The following is a 27,375-nucleotide window of genomic DNA, read 5'->3' on the forward strand; positions in this document are numbered from 1 at the left end:
CAAATCCACCAGATTTTACTTTATAACTAAACTTTATTATATCAATTAGCAGGTTATTTACAATATGGCGATGACATTTATACTTCAAATAATCTGTGATAGCATCTTTTTACTACAATGGTGTGCTTCAAATCTTCTTAACTTCAAAGTTGGATCTTCTCATTGTATATTTTAATTAAGAAATAATTCATGAAAGCCATAGATTGTTGAAAATTTACACATGGCCTGGGCTGTGATATTCGAATTTTTTCCTGAGCGTTAGCGAGGGATAAAATTAAGGAATATCACAGCCCAGGCCATGTGTAAATTTCCAACAATCTATGGCTTTCATGAATTATTTCGATTCTAATAGGACAAATACGGTCATTAAAAAACTGAAGCGAGGGTGGGTATGCTGTGTGTGTGGCTGTTCTTTTTTACTCCCTGTTAGATAAAGCTCAAATATCTTTATAAATATGTAGCTTGCATACGTTGTTTCCTGAATAACTGCTAAAAAGAAACTTTTTAATTCTTTAAAATCTCAAACCCAACATTTACCATTTTTAATTTACATGTTTTTCATGTAAGCTTCCGTCAAATCCAAAGTTGACATTTTTTAACTAAAGAGCCGCCATGTTGACTTGCTGAATTGAGTAAATATGCGAATAATGCAATAGAATAGAAAATAAAACAAAACCTACCTCAAAAATCAGTTTTAATACAATATCATACGAATTCCGATGGTTCACGTCACAGAAAACTTTCAACTTTAGCAGTTTCATTTGTATGACGTCGTGTTTTGAAATGACTTAAATGCGCCAAAAAGATTAATAGACTTTCGCGGAATTTTATTTAATTTTTATTTTGTTGATTTCTTCGAGCTCTTGTGCATTATATCTTTTTATTATGCATACGAATAAGAATAAAAGTTATTTTGTCTTTTTTTAATTGCACTTTTTAAAACAATAAAATCGGCAAAGGATCTACAAATAGGTTCCAATACATGTAGATTTACATGGGAAGTATATTGTAACGGCCATTATTATGTATATCTATGAGTCTGCGCTAAGTATATTTTATCAAGAATTTTATCACAGTGTTGTTTACAAAGCTAAAGAAGCACGTCATATTAGAATACTTTACAAAAGTATATATGTATTTACATTTCAGGTATTTAGCTGAATTTGCTCTATATTACACTAGATCTAGCTAAAAATAATCTTTTGAAGTCACAATCAACACTATCTAGACTGAAGATTATGAAGTAGAATTATGATGTCATATGTTTTTTTTTCTGATGAATTTTTTTTCCAAAGCTTGTACCAAGTAAGAACAGACAAATTTGCATACAAATGTAAATATGTCCATTTAGAAGATGAGCAGACTCAATATAACATAATATAGAACAACATATACTCTAACAGCCAGGATGTAAAAGCAACAAATAACATAATATTGGTTAGGGTCATGATTTTCTAGGGTTAAGGTGGACCATATTTAGGGAAAAAATCTTAATGTTTTTTTTGTTTTTTTTTATAAATTTCATATAGACTTGAATGCATGATTAATACATAAAACCAATAAATCACATATCAACAAAAACACATTTTTTTCTCAATCCAAGAAGGTTGGTTACCAATCATGAATGTTAAGATTTACAATTCCCATCAATCTACTTAGGGCAGCAGTTACTATGTAATGAATGGTATCCACTATTTTAAGCTTCATAATATATCATAAGGACGAGACATTTAGACTGAAGTATATGACAAAGTTGCTCACTTTATTATGAGAATCTAAGATGATTAGTATTTTTTAAGATTCAATTAAAAGCACAGCCTTCCATAAATCAGGTAATAAAAAAAATATATTTTAGCTGTCTAAGAAAAGAGTAGGACACTGAATGTCTCAGATTATGGCCCCTTCAACAAACTACTGTGAATTCATTTAAATTATGTTTTTGCGGGTATCAATTTTTCGGGGATATTGAAAAAAATCATGGTTTTGACTAATATATAAAAGATGATGTGCATACAAGCCTATAGAACAGTTGTTATTCCTTAAACATATAAATTTGTGGTACTAGTTTATACACAAATTCAAAGAAAATTGGTATCCTGTAAATTGAAGTGTAAGTCTAAAGGATTTGAACTTGGTTCACTGCAGATTACAGACTTTGCTATCTCTACCAGACCTCTCTTTTACTTTCTTCAAATCATTCTATAAAATAAATAAAAAAAATAAGTTTTTTTAAACAATGACATCAACAAACAATTTGGGATAATGAATTTCAAATAAGTATGATATATTACTTGAACTGTTGAATTTTCTAATAATTTAGACATTCGTCCAAAACTATGTGTTATCTATTTTTCAAAATTCTGAACTTTAATTTGTCAGTGCATCGTAAGCCTATCTGGCTGGCTGTAATGTAATATTGTATTGATATGTATCTATTGTATATATACAGGTTGCACTATAATAAATCATTCATTCATTCATATATGATATGATGATTTTGACGATCAATCTGAGCATAGAAATTTTGATTCCAAATTAAATTTTTGATACTTTTTTTTTAATATTTTTATAGGTTAATGGTTGCCTAACAGGTTTTTTTGCTAACTGCAAGTTGGTACAATTCTGAGAGGGTATTTATTTTCAATAATTTTTAGATTATGATAAAAATAAATTGTATCTTTAGAAGATCAGAATAAGATTAAAACAAAGTGAAAGTAAAACCTTGTGATCAGGTTTGACTTTATACACAACCTTGAACTTTACACTTCACAACAAAACACTTAAGGATGTTTGCTTGTCATGCTTTGTAATTTCTGTCAGATTTTTGCTATCCATTTGAATGCCCTAAAAAAAATCCCCATGAACCCCCATTTTTCTTTTTATAAATCTTTTACATGTATAATTATAAGTCATTTGTAAAAGTCTTATAAAATTTTATTCATTTTTTAATAGTATTTGAGAACTTTAACTGATCAATGATAAAGCTATGAAAAAGCAAGAGAGAACATTTTCCTTCCAAAATTCCAATGGCTAATATCTCGAAAACAAGCACATTGGCCCCTATATTTTTTTTGCTTTTTTGATTCCTCAATTTATTCCCTATTAATACATACTAGTTTTTTGAAAAATTATTTATTTTGAAAATGAGCAGCGAACATCCTTAACACATATATAAAGGTGACCTCTATCATGTCTATAGCAGGTATGACTGTTTTACCTGAAGTGCCATGACAGCTTTCTGATGATCTTGCATCTGTGATTTCTGGTCGGTTATCTGTTTCCGTAGGTCATATATTTCTCCCTCTAATGCTGCTTCTCTCTCCTATAAAGAAATATGTCATATAAATTTAATTTTTACTTTCTACCTCATATTCTCAAAAGATGGAAATGTTATCCTAAATTCAAAATCAAATGATTAAAAATACATTGATAGAACTATGAGCTTATTTTTTTAAGATAGCACACATTTTGTTGTTGTTATGTTTTCTTTTTCCTTTAATCATTGTAATTTTTTTCCATTATTTGTGGATGTTTTCCTTTTTTTAATTTTTTTAACAAAAATATACCTTTGCCTTCTTTTCTACCTCTCTCTTCAACAGTTCTGTCTGAAACTTATGTTCCTCTTCTAAGATTTTTATCTTTTCTTGAGCTCTTCTTTTCTCTCCTCTTGTTAGTTCCAATTCATTCTGAAAGGACATAATTTTGTTTTATACAGAAAAATAGCAATAGCATAAAATGATTTAGGTTATTTCCTTTTAACTGAATAAATATTTACACACTATTTACTGTAATATGATTTCGACCAAACATCTAGACGTCAGCATGCAGTCTCTCTAATAAAAATAAACATGTGTCTACAGTACTTTTTTATATTTTACCTTAAGAGCCTCTTGTTTCCTTTTCACCGTGACATCAGACACAAATCCCCTGGCTGCTAGTTGTTCCTTCCAATCTTGCCTATAACAAAAAATGTTATGTTTGCAAATATGTTTAATAGTAATTGTTGTATATATATATATTTATTTTACTTCAATTGCTCTCAAATTGTCTGCTTACTTTATCAATTAACCCGGTGCACCACAGGGCGCAGTTTTATACGACCGCAGAGATCGAACCCTGAACAATTATGGACACAACATTCAAGCTTGATACAGCTCTGAATTTTGATTGTGATTAATTAGTTGACACAGCATAGGTTTCTGACACAGAATGAATGTGGTCTAATGAACTTAAAAAAATCTTATTGCTTTTGAGCAATACACCATGCTGTTGGATATTAATCCCCTAAAAAAAAAATTAATGAAGGAATTTTCTGAAATCTGAAATGAGAAAAATTGTACCACTGAATATGAAATGTTTTTATTCACATAGTGTGTGATTCTTATAAATATAGAATACTTTTCGAAAGAAAAACTCTATAAAAGCTTAGTTTTGACATTTTTATAGCAATTCAAAATAAAACAGTTCACCTTTAGTATGGTAATGTCAATAATATAACTATACAGATTGATAGACTGATTTAGGAAATACATCAATACAGTGGAGTTACAGACTTATAGGATTGTAAGTATGATTTATTTTATCACTTTGCACTTTCACATTTTGGCTGAACAGTTTGTTCAAATTTTTGACCAGTTGAACAATTTGATTTAATAAAACAAATTGCAATTGGGTCAAAATTTTGAATGAGTTGCAATTGGTGAATAGCAACACTAACAGTCAAGTCACTGTAATAGTAACTTCTAAGATTTTTTTTACAGCTAATCATCTCAAGACAATCATCATTTCTTAATACATAATTTTCAAGCAGTATAAGGGAGGTAATCAAACATATAAATAACAGTATTCTTTAAATGGAATTGAATTACCTCCCTTACACTGCTTTTAAATTGTCTAAATTGTCCTTTAACCAGAAAACCCCTTGTTTTCCCCCTTTTTTGACCCAATTGCTAAATGATTTGAGCCATAACCCCTCATAACCATCCATTTGTAGTATGGAGCTTTGTGGTATAATTTCAGAGAGATTTATACACTTGAACACAAGTTATTGACTGGAAACTACAAAAATGCTTATTTGGGCCCCTTTTTGGCCCCTAATTCTTAAATCTTTGGGACCATAAACCCCAAAATCAATCCCAACCTTCCTTTTGTGGTTAAAAACATTGTGTTAAAATTTTATAGATTTCTATTTAATTATACTAAAGTTACTATCCGGAAACCATGCATCTTCGGACAACGACGCAGACGACGCTGACGACAACATGAGGCTGCTGAGTAAAATTAAGCTACCAGAATAAACACAGAATACAGAAAAAAATAAAACATGGGTGTCATTAATCAAAAAAACATTAGTTGTTGTTGGTAATTAGAGGTACATTTTCCTATAATAGTTATTTTTCCTCGATGTTATGTACTAACATGTATCTCTTAAAATAAATACCCTCGTTCTTTGAACTGACTTTCCCTTTGTTTTGAAATGGGACAGGCAAAGAGACAAAAGATGGAAGGACAGAAATACAGAAAGAAGGAAGAACATAAAAACCATAGGACAGAAAGACAGCCGGTCAAGGATAACACTTAATGCCTCTGTAGCCTACGATAGGGGCAAAAAAACCCAATAAACAAACAATAACTTACCCTTGGCCCCTATCTCTAGATTGGACCTTATTTCTATTGGCCCCTGATGGTCCTGGTGGTAATCTGTTCCTGATGGTCTGTGGGGAGACCTTTCTTACCCTAGCCACATCAATCTTCAGTCTGTTGTTGTCTTTAGTTTGTTTAGATCTGAATAAAAAATGAAAATCTGATACATGCACTAAAAAGTTCAAATAAGATACAAACATTCATTATGGAGCATCTTCAACATTAACAGTACAATTACAATAGGTATTGTTATCTATGCTTATAATGTAGAAGACTACAATAAATGTTATCCCCGCCCCCCCCCCCCCCCCCCCCCCTAATTAATAGAAGCTTTCCATTAATTCTAAATTTTCAATAATCAATTAAAGTGACAAAGACAGGAACGACAATTTATGACTTTTGAAGTCAAGAAAAATGATAGTTAAATTTTCAATCTGAACCTCAATTAAAAGGTCACTTCTCTAGAAGGGACACTTTTGATACTTCCCAAGAGTGACTGTCCAATACAGATTTACCTGTAATTTAGATTTATTTAAAGATACAGATTCAGTTACAATGACTTGACTGGGTCTGAGATATCTTATTTAAAAGGGGCCAGACTTACTCATTATTATCCTTAGAACTTCCGTCAGATTGTAGATCTAACTCACTCTCTGTACTGTTGTATGACAGGCTTTTAACCTGGTGGACCTCAACCTTTCCAAAGGCCTAAAAAGAAACAAATCAAAGTCTCTAACATACACATGATAATTACAACATTATAAATCCAACACAAATACATATTAAACAAATAAGAATTAATTATAAAACTATTAGTATCTGGAAATTTTAAATAAGATTTTTACTTAGTGTCTTGTTTTGGTTTTTGGTTCTTAAGGTGGTACCCAACACCTTCACTAAAATTAATTTGGTCGTTTAATTTTCATAAAATTTTTACAAACAATTTACTTTGACACTTTGACAAAAATATAAAAATTTCAATAAATTTGAATTAACGGTTTTATCAGGAAAATTACACTGGTTATATAGCAGTTTGACACACATTTATTTTGATCATTGAGAAGCTTAATATTCCCTTAACATCACAAGGTAATTAAAACGTTAAGCTGATTTTACAGAGTTATCTCCCTGTAGTGTTAGGTACCACCTTAATAAAGATGTGAGGAGGCTTCCCTTATCTGATTTTTACAGTTTGTTCTTTAGTCATACCTTTTTACCACTGTCCTAATTGATTTGTTCATAATCTGTGTGCTTAAAATTAAGTAAAATTATAATCTTAATATATTTTGATTCATATTTTAATTCTTATTTTATCATTTAATAAATGATCATGAATTGAAACTTTTGTTTATTCATTCCAACAGAGTTTTTTTTTATCACAAATAATTATATATTTGAACTAGTATCATACCTGTACTGTAAACTTTGCTGAGTTACTGAAATCTTTGGACAGTTTCCCTTCAGGATTAGACGAATCATCACAATTTTTTCCTATAAAATATTAAAAGTATAGTAAGTAGGTCAGCATCTTACAAACTATAAATCTATTAGTTGAAAAACATACATGTAATTGGATGTTAGAAGGATGCATTTTGGGAAAGCATCATTTCTTCATATATGAAAGGACATTTTAATATAGCCAAATTAATTGTTTCAATATTCCAGCAAAAAACAATTTTGAGTAAAGATTTTGCAATAAAAATCTAAACCTTGCTAAAGTACAATGTGCACAAATATGCAATTCAATTCAGTCCAGTTCAGTGATTAAAATTGTCACATGGATACTATTTTGCTCGGCCTTACCAATCCGAATATGAGGTGGGGTCAGATCCCAGGATATTGTATCATAAATAAGGGAGATAATAATTCTCTAATCAGTTTATTCTCATTTCAGATTTTGTTTGCAGTTTCTGCCTAAGTTGGGGCAGTAAAATACTTGCTGTGTTCTTTAGTCACAATAATTGACCTTGATTTTCATATAAAGAAGATTTTATCTTTCAATCAATTTAATGTAGATCTGGTGCGATCATGTCAGTAACTACTAGTAGTCCTTTGTTCATTCATGTATAATTGTAATTAGGTCTTTCCACTATTCTGTGGAAAGACCTATTGTATTTCTTCTGATTATTTTTTTTTTTTCCGCCAAGTTTTGAAATTTTTGCTTCACAATATGTTGCTTAGATATTTCTAACATGGTATCGTACAGTTTATGCGCTGCTAAATTTCACTCTGCTAAGACGAACAATTTTCTTTGTAAGAGTTATCTCCCTATTTACTGTTTATCAAATGTGTGCATCTTCTTTGTAACAAAATGATATCCTCAAAATTCTTTTTTCTACTTGTTCTTTACATCCTTAGGAATTTTTGGCTAATTTGGAACGAAGCGATTCGATGAAATTTTATAGGAGTTATCTACCTTTACAAAATAAATTTGTTGGTATGTTTTTTTTTTATCTCATAAACCTTTAACATTATAATCCTAGAACCTTTTTATTTGAGGTCCCTAGGTCCTAACTAAGAAAATGAGGTCAAGGTCAAATTCTAAATATGGACTTTTGCTTATTTTTGCATTTTCCCCAACACTTTTAATGATATATATAAAAGAACAGGTGCAAAATGTTTGCTTTATTGTAATGAAGATACATTACATTTGGTCTGAAACAATCCAATGGCATCTTATAGGAGTTAGTGCCCCTAAAATGTCTTATTATAAGGTTTATTGGTTATTTCTTCAACTAGGTTCATTATAAAGCCATATGATCTTTTACAAAAGGTTGGATGACATATGACCTTGAAAAATGACAACCGGAAGTGACCTTGAGAAAATCAGAAGTAGCTATTTTTGCACTTTTTTCATGAAAAAGTACTCGGAATCAATATATTTTGTAATTCATATACTTTCAAGTATCACTTAAGACTAGAAATGACTTTTGATAAACCAGAAGTGGCCAATTATCTCCTGTTTTACAGGCGAAAGTATATAGAAACTAAATATTTTTGGAATCAGTGTGAAAGAAGCTATCATATGAGACCGAAAGTGACATTCACTTCATCGGAAGTAGCTAATTATCTCCATTATTTCACTCAAAAGAAAATACAAACCATTGATTCATCCCCATCAGTATAAAGAAACTATCTTCTTTTCTTAATTTCTTTGATGTGGAATGACCTTCAATTGTTCTCTGAACAATTGGTTTTTAATTTTGTTTAGTTTCTTTTGTTACCTATTCTGACATAGGACTTTGACTTCTTTTAAACTGAGTTTTACTGTGCGAATTGCAATGTGTTTCTTAATTAAACATTGGCTAGAGTTATAGGGGGAGGGTTAAGACCTCACAAAACATGTTTAACACTTCCACATTTTTGCGCCTGTCCCAAGTCAGGAGCCTCTGGCCTTTGTAAGTCTTGTATGTGTTTTTAATTTTAGTTCATTTATATGTTTTAGAGTGTAGTGTCACTTCAATTTTCACTGAACTAGTACACAATTTTATTTAGGGGTCAGCTGAGGACCACCTACACGTGGAGGATTTTCTCGCTGTGTTGAAGTTTCACAGAATAGAAGTTCCTTCATAATATAAGTTCCAAGAGAAAAAAATATTGACAGAAGACCCATTGGGGGCCTTTGGCTGTTGTCTGCTCTTTGGTGGGGTTGCTGTCTCTTTGCCATTTCCATTCAAATGGGCAGTTGATAACCCTCATGTAGGGCATTAGGGTGAACTTTACAATACATGGTCATTTATCTCATTTGTTTGATCACAAAAGAAGACACATTGTCTATTTTTTTCAATTGATAATTTTCATTTGTACTATTAGTTTTGGAGATCTATAACTCCTATCATTTCCACTCACCAACAAGGAATGTAATACCTACTATTTGTTAATTCTTTATTTATCTGTATACTGGACATTAACCCGAATAATTCAGTCTTTATATTCCGCTCATCTACGAAGGCTACATTAACGCCTGAACGTCTTCCTCGATAAAGACCGTCAACCGGAAAATTCACACCGCTATGCAATATGGGAATTTTATTTAAGTTGGCAGCTAAAGAAGGAGGAGTTCCGGATGTTAATCGATGTTAAATGATGTAAACTGATGTTAATTGGTGTTAATTAATTATTATCGGATTTGTGTTAATTGAACACACGTGTTTGGTAAGACAGTTGCGCAGACTCATTATCCTGATCGCCGCCGATTGGCTCTCTCTCTCAGAGAGCAGGCGACCCGGCCAATGATCATAAGGAGTTCAAGCCCTCGTGTGGGAGAAAATCGAACACGGGAGGGCTTGAATTATTCGAGTTAACTGGACATAGAGGCATCAACAAGTCCACTTCTTATTTGTCAGTAGGGGAGATAACTCCTATCCTCACAACAAGGGAGATAATACCTACTGTTTGTTAATTCTTTATTTATCTGTATACTGGACATAGAGGCATCAACAAGTCCACTTCTTATTTCATCATCAGAATGGTCACTGGTATCATCTGGTTCATTACCATCATTCAACTCATCTTCAGAGAGAGCTAACTCCTGCTTGATCCAGTTTGGTACCTTAAACATAAAAAGGGTAAAAAGTCGCAACTTATTAACTACACTTCTATAAAAACAATATAAAATCTAGCAGATACTTCTTTTCTCTAACAATTAACTTTTACAATAAATAATGAAGAGAAAAAATTAGTCTAGCCTTTGTTTAGCTGCCCCAAAATGATAAAAAATAAGAAATTATTTAAAATGCTTGAAATGTATAGTATCAGTTAACTTGCTTTTATAATGCCAGTAGTGATATTTTCCTTCACATATTTTGTATAAATAAAATTAATTATGTCTCACATTTTCAAGTAATCAGTGATTCTAAAAATAATCAGTGCATGCATTAATATCTAAATTTACAGTATTCAAATGGCTTAAAATACTAACAGGTCCATGTGTATCCATTTCTGATGCTTCTGATGAATATTCATCACCACCTTCATGACTAGATAAAGAGTACAGGGCCTTAGTTTCCTGTGGCACATTTAATGTGTTTCCACTGTAACGTTTTCTACAATAAATGAACAAAGATTATCATCAGTATATATACAGTATACAGGGCCTTGGTTTCCTGTGGCACATTTAGAGTGTTTCCACTGTAACTTTTTCTACAATTGATTAATTATATCATTAGTATACATGGTAAAGAGACTTAATATCCTGGGTCCTAATTAAAATGTTTCCACTGTAACATTTTCTTCAAAAGAAACAGCCATATTATCTTCAATATACAGAGTATTTCTACCACACATAAAGGCAGATTATCTAGAACAGGGCCTTGGTTGGCCATCTTAATATTGGTGTGATGTGTGAGCTGTTACTCCATGTTGGAAGCCTCCTGTTGATCTTCTGATGAAAACCAGCAATACAACTGTTGGCTTTGTAAAGTGTGTTTTAGTGTCATGAATAAATACCTTATTCCCCTTTTCTTTCTACTTTTACGTTTTGGAGGTGGCGCTGTTGTCTCCATCTGTATAAATAGATTCTCCCCATGACAGTAAAAACTACTGATTGTCAGCTGTTCAGCACTATTCTTCATTATTCTGAAAATGGAACATATGTAAAATTTAAATTGTGGTAAAGAGAGATAATTTCTTTTCTTATAATCACTTTTTTTTTTATTAAATTGTGGTAAAAGTATATATATGGTTTTTTTTTTTTTTTTATCAAAACGGAGCTATCCTATGTTGCTATAGATGCAGAAAGAAAAAAGTATAAAGAAAAACATCAATGCAGTATTATGGTAAAGAAAGAGGAATAACCTATTTCAAACTATAATTTTAAAACCAAACTCCTGCATAAGAAGAAATATTGGGAATTACTTATAATATAATCATTGAACTACTTTCTCATTGACATTTACCACACATTTCCTTTTGATAATAAAATATGTAAGACATAAATAACTGTTTACTTGAGCAAATGTTTTGGCGGGTAGATAATTTCAGCGTCATCTGTCAGTGTCTCTTCCTTGTCTTTATTGTCTTTACTACTTGCACTTGCAGTCCTTCTTCTAGAACTACCTATAAATATAAATAATCATTTAAACATTTATCATATATAATCATTTTAGAATTCTTAGAAATTATATACTTTGTACTTCAAAATCAAACATATGAATCCATCTTCTAGCTTTTAATTTTCATGGCCAGACGGTCTTAAATCAGGCAATATAGGTTTAGACTTTTTTCTATACGCCCTCACATAATGAGCTGATGTTTAGTGTGTGAGTCAACTCTGACGAGATGCAGATCAACTTTACATTGGTGCCACTCAGCTGATATTTGCTGAAATTACAGGCTTTAGATGATAAGTTACAGATTGAGTATACGTTTTGTTCTGCTCTGCTCTGCTAATTTTTGCTAAATTTTCTGTCCTAGAAATGATTTCAGGCTTTTTTGTGAGTGGAGCCATTCTAGTTATTCCAAGTGTTAGTTTAAGATTTTTAAAGTTTTATACATAATCAATAAAAACAACATAATACACATGTCAAAGGTGGAATGTTTCTTTTTTTTTTAATTCTTGCAGGGGACCTTTTTTCTGGTTTCTCAAAATACTTACTTAAAGGTCTGAATCCAGGTTTTGTTTCATTGCTTTGAGAAGGAAATCCACTGTCAGTCAGACTGGCTGATAATGCACTGTCTACACTTGTCTGTCTTTGATGGGAGGGGCTTTGTTTGACTCCTCCCCCACTTTCAACACCTGAAATAGGAATAAATTGATTCAAATTATATCTATGCTTGTCTGTTTTTGATGGTAGATGCTTTGTTTGGCTCCTCCGCTTCTTTCTACACACAAATTTAACAGTAATTGGTTAAGACTTCATATTATACTTTATATTTTGAGAGTGTAAACATTCAATTTTATATATTCTTGCAACTGGTATGATGTATTCTAAATTCATGTATGGAAAATTTAAACAACACTTTGTGTCCATTATAGGTTACTAGCACTATATTTCTATCTCAATTGAACCATTTACAGGGTCAAAACCCAAATGTTGCGTACAAATTAAATAGTTCACATCAAAATGAACATGTGCACTAAGTCTTAATTGATATGATAAGTTATAAAATTACCTTCTTCTTTACTGTGATTAAGTGAATCTTTGTTACTAACTATGCTAGAAACACTTGTTAAACTTGTTTGTCGGGAATGTGTCTTACTGGTTGCCAGTTTAGACTGAGAACCATAGTCCTTTCTTAAGTCCACTGAGCTAGCATGACGAGAACTATTTCCTGAATCTCTTTTTGCAGCACTGTTTTCACCTACACTAGTACTAGATTGTAATTTAGTCAGGGAACCAGATTCTCTCCGTAAATCAGTAGAACTGGCATGCCGAGAATGATTCCCAGAATCACGCCTCAACATAGTTTCTTTGTCCTTTTGAAGGAAACTATCCATACCACTTCCGTGGCTTAGTTGACGAGTGTGCAAAGATTTACTTCCCTTGTCACTCGTTATTATTTCATTAACACTCGATGAACTATTTTGTCGGGAGTGACCTCCCACAGCCTTACGAGGAGTAATACTCTCTAATCTACAATCCCCAGTATTTATAACACTGCCGTTGGTACTTGAATGGCTGTCATTATCCTCTAAATAAAATGAAGTAGGATTTTTAAATCTTAGTCCCCAGTAATAAAGTTCATTATCTTCTGTACTGGCAACTGTATAATGATGTCCACACTGCACTCTCTGAAAAAAAATAATAATGTGTAATGTCAGTCTTCACAAATACTGTGGATTCATTATTATACATTGCATACTCATTTTTTGTGGATTTCGTGGTAACACAAAAACCACGAATTCCAATGTACACGAAATAATAATTTTTCTTCTGAATGTATACATAACCACAAAATCAAATACTGTAAACCAACTTATTTTCGCGGATACTTTATTTCCCTTTTAGCCCTTACTAACCCATTTCCCGATTCTCAAATGTGTTTGATGTAATTAAATGAGAATAGATCCAAGATTTACATATTCGCGGCAATTTATATTCCCGATACTTTTCTAGTCGCGATAGTCGCAAAAATAAATCGTTCGCAAAAATAAGTTGGTTTACAGTATCCATGAAAATGCAAGTTTTCCTCAATTCATGAAATTGGTACACACAAACATAAATGAATCTTTTGAACTAAATTTCAATTTTAAGAAAATTTAAGTTAAATTTTTTTGTTCTGTAGACCTGTTTTTAACATGCCTGACAGCAATTTACAAGCATGGGTGCATTACTTTTTATTGATTATCTGTTGTTGAAGATCAGATCTGCATAAAATGTTTAAATTATCATAATCATAACAATTGAATTAAAATCAAGGAAACTCCACTCTCCTGAAATGAGCAGTTCTATTCATCGAGTCTAGGAGTATTTATTTAACATTAAACTCATTGCCATACCTTAATTTACCATCTAAAAGTTCCAAATACTTTACTATGTTTATAATATTATGTATAGTCTATTACAAAACATGACATTCACAGCTCTTACATTAACAGTTTTATCCTTCATGGCCTTGACCTCTACATAACCACCAATTTGTTTGACATTACTAGCTCCAAGTTGACCTTCTGTGTTCCTACCAAAAGTATATATCTGCCCTGGTTTCACCATTACAGCTGTATGGGTCGATCCCATGGAGATATCCAGTACACCTTTGATGGCCTTGACTGGTGTAGGGACCTTCTGACCTTCTACTTCTGTCTGGAAAAATTCAAAATATACCATTAAAAAAAATGTGTCGACAATAAAGACAACAACACTCATGTTTTTACCGCATAGTATCTGTTTATTGGGTCTACATGTTTCGCCTAATCGATAGGCATCATCAGGACAATTGTACAAAGAAATATGACAGTGAAGTATGAATTTAGCGGTTAGCGGTTTTAACCGGAAGTGTAAGTTACATAATAGTAGTTATGGTGACGTTATATGAATAGAAAGTGAAAGTGAAAGTAAATTAAAATAGAAAATATATAAATAGAAATGTTAGTGTTTTCTTGAAAGGTAACAGCATCTCGTGTGGTTGACATCTATCCCGTTCTGTGTAGTTAATCTCATGGGAGGTCTTTGGTGGTATTGTACGTTATTGTTATCTAATAATCATGTCAGTGAATTCCAAATTGGACAACACCTCACTATTCATTCCGTACAGCCAACAGGCTTCGCTCTGGAACCCTCGAGTTACTGCTTCCAATTGCGTCGGTAATGGTGTGAAGTGTATGATCGTCGCACATTTTGGAAATTAAAATAGTGGTAGATCCGTAAATATTTAAATATGAGTTGTGTTAATGATTAAAGCTTTTGCTGTGGTTTGATGTTGAATCTGTAAGGGCTTCCAGCAGGTTTCTTCTTTCTAAACCGGTGGTAAAGTATTGTAATACTTTGTTAAATCTTTATGTTAATTTTGCGTAGTGTCATAACTTCAGCTAGGTGGTCTTGATATCTTATTAGTGTTATCAGCGGTTGTAGCGGTTTCTTCTTCTCTTGCTCCTTCTCTTCTTGGACAGTGCAGAATCTAGATCATTTTCAGGAAAAGATCGGGAATCTTGGTATTGGTCTGTGGTATCATCCATGCTGTTGGTCGTAAGGTACAACGCAAGTGTCGACACATTCTTTATTTTCAAGATGACTGGGAATACCTAGCGGTATCCACTCGTTTTTACCCTACCGCACGATCACCACTTCAGGTGTTGGTTCACTCGTATTTTTATCATTAAAAAAAATAAAAAAATATAGAGCCAGAAAATTGAGCTGACATGTCTAACTAGTTTTCATACAAGTATAAAACGTTTAATCCCGCTGCAAATGTTTGCAACTGTTCTAAGTCAGGTATCTGATGTACAGTAGTTGTTGTTTGTTTATGTAATTTATACGTGTTTCTTGGTTTTTTAATTTTATATAGATTAGACCGTTGGTTTTCCCGTTTGAATGGTTTTACACTAGTAATTTTGGGGCCCTTTATAGCTTGTTGTTCGGTGTTAGCCAAGGCTCCGTGTTGAAGGCCGTATATTGACCTATAATGGTTTACTTTTTTTAAATTTGTTATTTGGATGGAGAATTGTCTCATTGGCACTCACACCACATCTTCCTATATCTAAGTATATGGTTTTCTTGATATGAGTTTTGTTATACATCATACTTTTGTATGTATCATTAAATTGCAAAAAGTCAATACATCAAAAGTTATGGTGAAACAGTAAACATAATTTTATAACTAAATGTATTATTTCATATCATATATTATACAAAAAATAAATAAAGCATTGACATTTACCAAGTCCCAATTTAAACTAAGGAATCAATTAGGCCAATTAAAAATAATTGGTAGATTTTCATCCCTGCCCGCCCCTCTGAAATCGTCCCGCCCCGATTTTTGTTATTTTGAAAAATTTTCGATTTCCGGATTTGTTCATCTCCGTTTCTGGTAACCGTTAAAAATTGTGTTTCCTTCCAAACTTCCTGTTTAAAATTTGGAAATAAAAATTAAAAAATAAAATCCTCCCACCCGCCCCATTTTTTTCAAAAATTTGGATGAAAATCTACTAATTAATTTTAGTTGGCCTTATTGTGACATAATTCATTTAGGCTGATACTTTTCTACAGATACACTTTTTAATTTCAGGCATACATTTTACCTTAGTGAAAATATATTTCATGAGAAATGATGGCATTGTTCCTAGTCCTACTAATGGAGGAAGATACAAAGCATAAATACATACCTTAGTGAAGATATTTTTCATGGCCATGATGAAGCCAAATCTGTTGTTAAGCCCCAGTTTGTTGTCTAAGTTGTTCCCACAAGCAAAGACACTGCCCACATCTGTAATGAACATGGTCCCATCCACGCCACATCTTACATCTCTTATCAAAACCTTATCATCTACCAGGATCTGAGTTGGTATACACCTGAAAATTAAAAATACAAGAACTGTGGATTCATTAATATTCGTTGTTTGTGGGTACAGGAGAACCAGGAATGTTCAACCAATTAGAAATTTTCTTTAGGAATGTACCAGTATGCAGACTTTGCCACAAAATTAAATATCCTTGAATATGCAAGTGTTCCTCAAACCACGAAAATTGGTACCCACCAAATTAAATGAATCCATATGCAATGATAAGTAATTTGGCACATATGATTTTCAAGGCAAATCCCAGCTTTTTCTTTTCTACTTTTTATCATGTTTTGCCTTGCTATTGGTTTTATTTTTTATCAACTTATTATTTTTGTCTCTTTGATGTCTACTGTCATGTAATTTCCCCCCAAACACTATTGTGTCTATTAAAACAACAGACCCAGGAGAAGACCCTGTACACAAACCTGGTTTCTTTTCAAAAATGATTTTGTCATGGAAAACAAAACAGTGAATGCTGTCCCGTTTTTTCTAAATATCACTTAACAAATTTGAATTATCACCAGGAGTGTACATGAGCAAGATAAGATTGCCACTTGTGGACCAGGATCTTCTTGTACTCTTTCAGTGTACCTAATATCAAACTCAGTTATGGTGGGGCTTGAGTTGCTAAGTCTTAGACTTAAGTTTTCTATGATGTGTTTCTGTCTACTGTTGTTTTTTTGTTGGAACATTTTCTTTTATAGCACTGCATTGTCAATTCATTTTCCATTTCTGAGTTTGAATGTCCCATTGGTATATATCTTGCACCTTTCTTTTGATTTACCAAAGGTCAATTTCTATGTATAATAATGGAATCATAACTAAATCAACAAAAAAAGGCAATTATGTCAAAAAGTGTAGAATAATTTCTGCTGCCTTTTAAACTTACTGATCATCATCGTTTCCTAGCCCCAGACGTCCGTCAGCACCACAGCCCCAGGAGAAAACCTCTCCCTTACTGCCAACTACTACAACATAAACTTACTGATCATCATCGTTTCCTAGCCCCAGACGTCCGTCAGCACCACAGCCCCAGGAGAAAACCTCTCCCTCACTCCCAACTACTACAACATGCTTCTTCCCACAGGCTACAGCAATCACATCAATACTATAATGTATGAAAATTTAATTAAACATCAAAACTATAATGTATACAAGTTAAACTTTTTTTTTATGAATATAATTAGACAATATATGTATAGTGTCTTGAAATATGGAATTTATTTGTATGAGGCTTAAAATGGGGGAAATGCAAGGTTCTAGTGAGCATTTCCCCTGTTTCGTGCCGAATACAAATAAATTTCATATGTCAAGACACTATACGTATATTGTTTTTATACTGAAATCGATAAAAAATAAAAAAAAAATAAAAAAAAATATGTAACAAACATTGTTAAAAAAGTGTTTGGAATTTCCCTCTTGGGGTACCGTTTTGGGGTATTTCCCTATGAGCGTAGTCCAGGCGGTAAAACATTGACATTTTAAGGAATTAGAAAGAGAAAATGAACTTAATTAATAACATTTAATAAACATGGTATATAAATTACCAATTTGAAGACATAACAAGTTTAAAATCATTAAAGTTTGACCTTTGTTACTACACCTTGTCATGGTTGTGACGTGACGTTGTTGATAAAATACAGTAGTTCCAGTAAGTGGGCGGGGCTTATAGGTTAGTTGAGGTCATTGACGTATAAAGCTAACGTTTATACGTATAGCTTTATCTGTATAGTAAAACAGCTGATTGCAGTATAAAGTGTTTTTTAGTATACTTGATGCTGTATATTTTCATAGTTTTAAATTCAGAAGAACTATCATGCAGACCATGAGATAAAAAAACATAACAATGAAGATTTGTTTACTTTCTTAAGGATGTACTAAGGTGAAATTAAAAAAAATCAAGAATTTAAAATGGATACTTTTAGTTGGAAGAGCATTAGTTAAGAAACAAAATAAGCTAAAAATATTGATAGGTCATGGAGCTCCTTTTCAAGATATTTGATTTTTAAAATATGACAGGAAAAGGTTGACTCAGACTTTTATTTTATATTTGCATTGGTATTATTTGGGTATTAAATAAAATAATAAGGTTGAAAAGGGTGAAAGTACCACCAACCTTTGATTTCTCATGGATTGCAACAGAAAATATCTAGATATTTTAAGAACATTTTAAATTGTTGTGGTATGCAGATTTTTCTAACAGTTTCTAACAGTTAGTCAAAATTGCCAAAAAAATGCACCTATAAATCAAGGCTTCCAAAAAATATTTGAGCCAGCCGGACATTTTATATCTGATCCCGATTTTAATTGATTAAGACTAAGTCACAAAAGGCAATTATGGTAATCAGATGGCCATCCAAATGATTGAAATTAAATTTAAAAAAATGATATTATACTTTACTTTGTTACGAATTTGATGTTTTGATGTAAACTGTTAAATTGGCAGTGAAGCATTTGAAGAGTGCACATCAGCATCAGCATATTAATACTTTTTGAACTTATAGTTATATACAATTACCTGAGCAATGTCTCTATAAGTCTTGGTCTGTTTGTATTTTTCCAGTCGCCATGTCCTAGACATCCAGAGCTACCATCACCACAAGTCAACACTATACCATTGTCACTGGCAAAAACACTAAACCCATCTCCACAGTAAGCTCTGTTAAATCATGAAAATTATGTTGTACAGCAGAAATATATAGATTACCACTTCTTTATTAAAAAAATAACACTGGTACCTATTGTTCATTGTAACCATAATCCAGTCTGCAATGGATGATTGTTCAGTCCTATTCATTTTCAACTGGGTATTATACTTATAAATATATTGATAATAGTCATACGTTAAATTTTTGAAGAATAAGTTTCAACTTATTTTAAATTCCATAATATTGCACAATAGACAACTTTCAAGGTTCATTGTGTTTCTGTTAATAACTTTGGTTTTAGTGAACATCATTCGTGCACTTCGGGGCAACATCACTTCCGTTTCCAATGTTCATATTAACAATCACAAAGACAATTGATGAACTTTAATAGAGCAGGGATACAGGCGATCCCCTCTATCTGTCTGGTAAATGACATCACAAAGGCAAACAAAATTGATTAATTTTTCAGGTGATGGACATAACTTTAAAGTGGCCTATTACTTATAACCTTAATACCTACTGTGGAGTCAATATTATTCAATAGCTACTAATTCAATTTTCTTGGATTTTATGGGAACAGGGGAACCCTAAATATAATATAAATGTACAACGAATTACAAATTTTCTAAAGGCATGTATAAAGACTTTGCCAAAACCATGAAATTATAAATCCAAGAAAATGCAAGTTTTCTTCAATCCACCAAAAATTTGTAATCACGAAAATAAATGAATATACAGTAGCATGTGCTCATCATAAATATGAAGCTGCCATCAACAGAATTTTTACCAACTGCAAAAATATAATGCTTCTGCTTCATGCAACTGAATTAGGTTGAATGCCTATTAAGACGCGCAATTGTTAGAACAAAGAACCAACAGTATTAATTAACTATCTGATTGGACATTTTTGAAATGAGTGCTCTATTTTGATTGGTTCTCTAACTAAATCTCACTAAACAATTAGGGAACGAGATTTCAACAGCAGCAACTAAGAAAACCCCATCTTCTCATTGGTTAAAAGTTTACATTGACATACAAAGCTAGGGATACACTCATTTCCATAAATGACTGTATCCTGATATAAAGTAACTTAATATGTTGTAGATAAACGGCAATGCAATCACAAGGATGAATTGCATTTCACTATACTGTGTATTAATACTCAATTTTTATTTAAACAAAAATACCACATAAATGAATCTACAGTAGCCTGTGCTCATCATAAATATGAAGCTGCCATCAACAATAATTTTACCTTGATATTGATTTGCCTGTAAGACCTTCAATTAGAGCAGGCTTTTCTCTATCTTCTGTATCATCATGACCTAGTTGACCTCTACGACCTTTGCCCCAGGAGAATACTCTTTTTTCAGTGGATATAACAATCACATGATCTTCTCCAGTTGCTGCCTAAAAAAAGGGGAATAAACTTTTATGATAGTATACATTTTAAATCTTTTAACTTATAAAAAGAATAAATTTACCAGTACCAAAATGAATTACTTTTTATCTGAAAGGCAAATGATACCATACATTCTTATGTTGTACTGTTATACCACTGTCCCAGGTTAGGGGGAGGGTTGGGATCCCGCTAACATGTTTAACCCGGCACATTATTTATGTATGTGCCTGTCCCAAGTCAGGAGCCTGTAATTCAGTGGTTGTCGTTTGTTTATGTGTTATATATTTGTTTTTCGTTCATTTTTTTTACATAAATAAGGCCGTTAGTTTTCTCGTTTGAATTGTTTTACAGTGTCTTATCGGGGCCTTTTATAGCCCACTATGCAGTATGGGCTTTGCTCATTGTTGAAGGCCGTACGGTGACCTATAGTTGTTAATGTCTGTGTCATTTTTGTCTTTTGTGGATAGTTGTCTCATTGGCAATCATACCACATCTTCTTTTTTATATGTAGCTTTATTTGACCCAAAATTTATGTTTTTAGTATAATAATATACTGTGCGTATTGCTATGTGTTTCTTTATTTTACATTGGCTAGAGGTATAGGGAAGGGTTGAGATCTCACAAGACATGTTTAACACCACCTAATTTTTGAGCCAATCAGGAACCTCTGGCCTTTGTTAGTCTTGTATGTTTTTTTTTTAATTATAGTTCATTTATATGTTTTGGAGTTTATGTGTGATGACCAATTTCACTAAACTAGTACACAATTTCATTAAGTGGCCAGCTGAAGCACACCTCCAGGTGCAGGTTTTTTCCAGCTGTTTTGAAGACCCATTGGTGGACATACGCTGTTATCTTCCCTTTAATCGGGTTGTTATTTCTTTGACATATTCTCAATTTCATTTCTAAATTTTATTAGAACATTTAACCACAGAGGCCCCCAGATATGATAAAAGTAACTTACATGTATAATTTTGATTTTTGAAGGTAAGTCCACAGGAGTAATGGAGGCTGTACAGCATTCAAAATAATACAACACTGACCTGAATAAAAATAAAATAATAAATTCAAAAATTATAATACATTTGTAGCTTATTTCATATTAGAACAAAATAAAAAAGAAGAATTTATATGCAAATGACAGAAAATATCTTATTACTTATCAATCTAGAATTTTAAACTTCCAAAGTTTTGAAATTCCATACAATACTAATATCATGAATATTTCAGTCACACTATCATTTGGTTTTTTTAAATACTCTCTTTAATATAGAGATTAATACATGGCCTTTTCCATATCAGTCTGGGTATCATCCCGAGACCCCCATATCAGCCTGAGACGGAGTCGAGGTGCTGATATGGGTCGAGGGATGATACCCAGGTTGATATGGAAAAGGCCATGTATTAATCGCTTTATCATATACTTCCGACAATAATTTTATGTAAGGCAAATAAACAAATGCAATAAATAAAACAGTCAAAAACTTTATAAAGAAGTTAAATTATGAATCAAATATACTATAATTGTCCAACAACAGCATCACTATCTACATATATATGTATGGTAACATTTGCTATAGAGGCATTTTGAAACATTGAAAATTTGGAAGAGTTTTATGATCATTATTACTCCATGTTTGTTGTACTATAAAATGATTCATAATTGTCAATGGCATTTGTGAGCAAGTCCTAAACTATCCCAACAAAAGTTCCTGTAAACAGCCGATACTGGAAACACCGGAAGTAACTTGCACGAGAGGCACTATTATGGGTTTTGTGCACGAGATGCACCTGATATGGGTTATCAGCCCGGGTGGGAAATTATGGCTTATGTACTTCCGCTCATTACACATATACAAAAGCTATCATATCAATGCTAAATATATGATAAACATAATTATACTAGCCAAATCTTTACTTGCATTGAGTAATTACATAGTTTATAGTTTGGTTAGTTTAGCTCAATGTTTAGTTTTCTGTGAGTTTTTCGTAAATGGTTGTTTGTCTTTTTGTTGTTTTTCTTTTTTTATACATGGTGATATGTTTATATTGATAATCTTTTTTGTTTCCAGTTTTTCCTTGTCCCTTATAAAAATGATGTATGCAAGAAATTCTATACCATCAATGTTAAAGTGTTACTTTATGCTAGTGACCTATCACAGCAACTTCAAAAGCTCCATCATCTTGTGATCGGACACTGAAACTTTGTTAGATATAATTGTACAATATTTCATGCAAGTAAACTACAGCACAATATTAAATAGATGTGAAACAAAGCAAAGTAACAAACTGAACAACAAATGTCTAATTGACATCCACAGCTTTAATATATGTTTCTAATTAAACTTGTTTATAAAGCAAATCATGCAGTTATTCTGTTAAAAAAGAAAAGTTGAAGTAGCTAGCTGTTCATGATCAGATATTGGTAGCAACTTCCAAATTTTAAGATATTCATAAAAAAATTAAAAAGTAAAATAGGGGGTCAATTTTTATTTTTTTGGGCCAAGAGTATTTTTTCCAGATGTAAAATTTTATGTTATTCCTGTTTAAAAATTTGACTATTATATATAACTGTGTTGATTAACTTAACATATTTGGGCGTATTGCATTTGCGCCAATTTTTAACAAATTCAATCTTTCATTTGCGCCACAAGGTTATATTTCATTTGCGCCACAAGGTTATAATTCATTTGCGCCACAAGGTTATATTTCATTTGCGCCACAAGGTTATATTTCATTTGCGCCACAAGGTTATATTTCATTTTCGCCACAAGGTTATATTTCATTTGCGCCACAAGGTTATATTTCATTTGCGCCAACAAAAAAAATAATCATTTGCACCATTTCACAGGTACTACAGGTAAGATATAATATAACAGAAAAGTTGAATATTCATTGCTCTAAAAGGTTTGTCGCTACAGTATTCTCCTTGGATAATTGAGTGAGTTTATACTCTTTACTGATACAAAACTGAGAGTTACAAAGGTTTTAAATTATGTGTAGTTTTTTCATGTTTGAGCTGTAAATTTAGACATTGTCAATTCAGAGACTCTCAGAGGAAATAAGTCTGTAATTTGTGATCACCACACATATAGATTATCATATGTTCTGAAAAATTGAGATAAGTTGTTTAGGTGTATCAAAAAAAAAAATATTTGGAAAGCCAGAATAACAACTGATATGGACTGCATTTCGACGATGGGAGAAAGAAAAAAATAGACTATCTTTTGGTTACATAGACTAATACGGTATGCACATAAGAAGCGAAATTTCCAGACATGAATACATGAGGACTGTCGCTTAACCAGAACAGACTTATAACTTTACTATAGTGTATCATGCTTTGAACTGTTCCAATATTTAACTCCAGTGTGAAGTGCTTTCTTTTAGGCTTTATATTATGTGTAATGATCATGTTAAATTATAACAGAACTGTGTTTTAACAAAGTTTTAACAAAGTTTTAACATGACTCGTTTAGTTTTATGATGACTGATACCTGAGGAATATGTTAAATTATGCCAACAAAAACTGTCTTTATTATTATATAAGTTTAAAAAAAAAAAGGATTTTTTTATACTTTTTACCTGTACTTACCTGTAATATTGGCGGAAATGAAATGTTTCTGTTTTGACGCTAATGAAAGAATTTTTTGGCGCAAATGAAATGCCAATTGCAGCAAAAGCAAAGCACCGACATATTTCATTCTAAGTCTCTATTATTTTTTACTGATTTAACTTTGCCTGTATGAACAGCATTGTTAGATAATTAGATAACAACAAACATGCTGGATTAGACAACATTCAGATACCTAGTATCCAAGGCACTGCATGTCATAAAAATAGATAGTTACTACACTATACATTTGTAAAAAGTATTTTCTCTGCTTTGCAATGTATCATATTTCTTGATCTGTGTGAGAAAATATATTCTCCTCACTAGTGAAAAATCTGTTCTTGGCAAATGATTGGTAGAAAGGAGTAAGTCCGATTTTGGCCTCAAATTTCAAGTTCATCTAACGAAAGATTTTGAACACTTTTTGAACACTTAAGTGTCTATTTTAGTTGATTCAATTAACGTATGTGAAAGATTTTAACTGATTAAGTCAATAAAAACGCCCCAATTCAAGCTTAAATATGAAAAATCTATCAAATATGCCAAAATATGTCATTTTTCAGATGGTTTTTGTCAAAAATGAAAGTGGCCACATCTGTGTTCATCCTCAAGCTTTATATATGTTATGTATTATCATCAAATACAACTTACATTTAAATATTTAGAATGAACATGAATGCAGCCACTTTCGTTTAAGACAGAAACCGTCTAAAATTTAACTAAAATGCTTAAATTGTGAAGATTTTTAGTAATTTAGCATGACTTAATGATGCTAGTACCCAAAATATGTGGATTTTGTTGTCAATAACAGCCCATATTTATGTAGCAGAAGCATTCTACTTTCCAATAAATAACTTACAGTTTACATTTTAACAATTTTGCAAAACTGCTATATTTTTGGGCCAAAAAGGAGCCTAACTGGACCTACTCCTTTAACTTCAACGTTAAATTTTCTTGGTTTCTTCTTAATTTTTCTATTATGACTTCATTAAAAAAGGCGATCATGCATATAAAAAGTCTGCTGGGATTATAGATAACTGTAAATTACAAGATGTTGTCCAGAATTATTATTTTTTAAGAATGGACAAACATGCCAGATAAATTATTAGTATAAACTTTCTCTAATTTTTGCGCTATTTTCACATTTCTAATCGGTGTGAGAAAAATATTTCTACTCACTAGTGAAAAATCTGATCTCGGCAAATGATTAGTTGAAATTTGATTGACGTCAAAATGTTTTGTTTTCTTCTGAATTTTTCTATTGTGACGTCATGAAAAAAGGCGACCATGCCAGCTGATGACGTCACATATAAAGAACACAAGTTTCTGAAAATCTTTGAAACAGAAGGATAAATATCATCAGAGAAACAGATTCCAACACTTAAACTCGTGTATTACGATATTTCTCCACTCTCGACAGTTAAATTTTAATTATTTAAGAAGCTCGGCAAGCCTCACGCTTTAAATAATAAAATTTTACTGTCTCGAGTGGAGAAATATCATAATATACTTGTTGCAGTGTAGGAATCAATATGCACATTCAGAAATTATTGCATCCCCATTTATTATTGCGATTTCCTCATTTTAGACTGTAATAAAAATGGGATTTTAATTTTTTTACGATTTTGAGAAAAATCCTGTTTAATCCATAAAAATATTTCAAAATGACAGTTTAAATTATTGCGTTTACAACTCTGTCGCATTATTTGTAATAATTAAAATCTCACAATAATTTCTGAATTTACAGTATTGCATGCAAATTATGCTTTCAAAATTTTTAAACACCACTTTTTTTATACCTTTTCTGTCACAGCTTTTTGAATGAATAAAATAATCAGAAAAAAATTCTGAATTTACTGTATTTAAAACATTTTTCTTTTAGAATTTGAACATCATCTCGTGTCGAGGGATGTTACTTGTTTTAAGCTAATATGCTGACCTTGTTTTCTTTTTTGAGCGACTCTCACTCAAACTGTTTTGGTGAGATGAATCTTCATCTGTTTGAGATTCTTCATATTTCTGCATCAACTGTAAATGACAAATTTGTTGTTAAAAGTTCAATTAAGCCAATCTTAGGAGGCACTTATATAACAAAAGTAAAAAAAATAAGCATTTTGATTTGAATTAAAAAGGCAAGGGTCATTACTTCCAACTTTAGCAAACAAAATTGAATTTTATGAGTGGAGTTGCACTAATACTAACATCATTTGTCCTGAAATGAAGTTATCTTTTTTTAACCTCCTTCATTCCAATGACTAAAATGTAATAAAATATTTCTCTATATATAAAATTCAGAAGAAAGTGGGAGATTGTTTTAAAATATCCATAATCAGTAAGATTCACAGCTTACCTCAGGAATCCTGATATTTAATATCTCACAAGCTGAAGGTCTCAGATCAGGGTCTTGTTTTAGCATATCCATTATAAGGTCTTTCAATTCTTGGCTATAGTTCCCCTTCACTGGTGCAAACTGTCCCTGTAAATTTTTAAAACATACGATTACCATTTATTGGCGAAAACATTTATTATCCTGTATAACAAAAGATACATGAGGGTATATATAATTTAAAAAAAAATTAATGGCCATCTCTCACTTCAAACTTTAACCAACAAATCAACTGTCTGCCAATATCTATTTGAATGGCAATGTTAAATTTTGCACGCTAATTCAATAATATTTTCTTCTTTCCTATTTTCCATTATTTTTAATAACAGTTAAAAGGGTTCAAGTGTATATGAATATTAATTGAGAACTCAAACATTCTTTAATTCCCAGGGGTTATTTGTATCCTAAAATGTTAGTTTGATTAGAATTCCTGATGTAACTTACTTACCGTATTTATTCTAATAAACGCCCCGGGGCGAAGACAATTTCCGAAAGGGGGGGGCGTCAATTAGAGAAACGAATTTCGTACCTTACTTCATTGACCTTTATCTGAATTTTGTTGAAACAGACTATAGTAACATACACGTGTTTCTTATTGTCTCCATAATCTATAAATAGCGTTTATCGGTAATGTGACCTCATCAAATAATTTGTTAAAATTTTCGAATGAACAAGCGTGCACATCAATGGAACATAATTTCAACAGCGTACTGTGTAACTGACAGATCTATTTTTGGAACTTGT

The 27,375-nt window shown here is 31.9% G+C and overlaps 1 protein-coding gene across 2 annotated transcripts in view; it reads right to left on the reverse strand.

Moving 5' to 3' along the window:
* Positions 1-1,281: 1,281 nt before the first annotated feature.
* The window catches only part of LOC139495594 (uncharacterized), a 43,807-nt gene continuing 17,713 nt past the window's right edge, over positions 1,282-27,375 (reverse strand). The window contains exons 13-34 of one of the 2 annotated variants that reach the window (XM_071283869.1): positions 26,596-26,721; positions 26,185-26,273; positions 24,442-24,456; positions 21,597-21,675; positions 20,486-20,640; positions 19,101-19,241; positions 17,568-17,690; positions 16,406-16,592; positions 14,175-14,387; positions 12,757-13,375; positions 12,239-12,379; positions 11,592-11,700; positions 11,092-11,220; positions 10,565-10,688; positions 10,036-10,195; positions 7,055-7,134; positions 6,248-6,351; positions 5,638-5,784; positions 3,879-3,957; positions 3,567-3,686; positions 3,218-3,322; positions 1,282-2,199 (exon numbers count right to left, since the gene is read on the reverse strand). In XM_071283869.1, coding sequence (XP_071139970.1) covers positions 2,137-2,199; positions 3,218-3,322; positions 3,567-3,686; positions 3,879-3,957; positions 5,638-5,784; positions 6,248-6,351; positions 7,055-7,134; positions 10,036-10,195; positions 10,565-10,688; positions 11,092-11,220; positions 11,592-11,700; positions 12,239-12,379; positions 12,757-13,375; positions 14,175-14,387; positions 16,406-16,592; positions 17,568-17,690; positions 19,101-19,241; positions 20,486-20,640; positions 21,597-21,675; positions 24,442-24,456; positions 26,185-26,273; positions 26,596-26,721 — 3,108 coding nt within the window. In that variant the 3' untranslated portion in view covers positions 1,282-2,136. The remainder of the gene's footprint in view (positions 2,200-3,217; positions 3,323-3,566; positions 3,687-3,878; positions 3,958-5,637; positions 5,785-6,247; positions 6,352-7,054; positions 7,135-10,035; positions 10,196-10,564; positions 10,689-11,091; positions 11,221-11,591; positions 11,701-12,238; positions 12,380-12,756; positions 13,376-14,174; positions 14,388-16,405; positions 16,593-17,567; positions 17,691-19,100; positions 19,242-20,485; positions 20,641-21,596; positions 21,676-24,441; positions 24,457-26,184; positions 26,274-26,595; positions 26,722-27,375) is intronic. The other variant, XM_071283870.1, reaches the window with a different exon arrangement.

This window comes from Mytilus edulis, chromosome 11 (genome assembly GCF_963676685.1).
Source record: "Mytilus edulis chromosome 11, xbMytEdul2.2, whole genome shotgun sequence".
NCBI classification, from domain to species: Eukaryota; Metazoa; Mollusca; class Bivalvia; order Mytilida; family Mytilidae; genus Mytilus; species Mytilus edulis.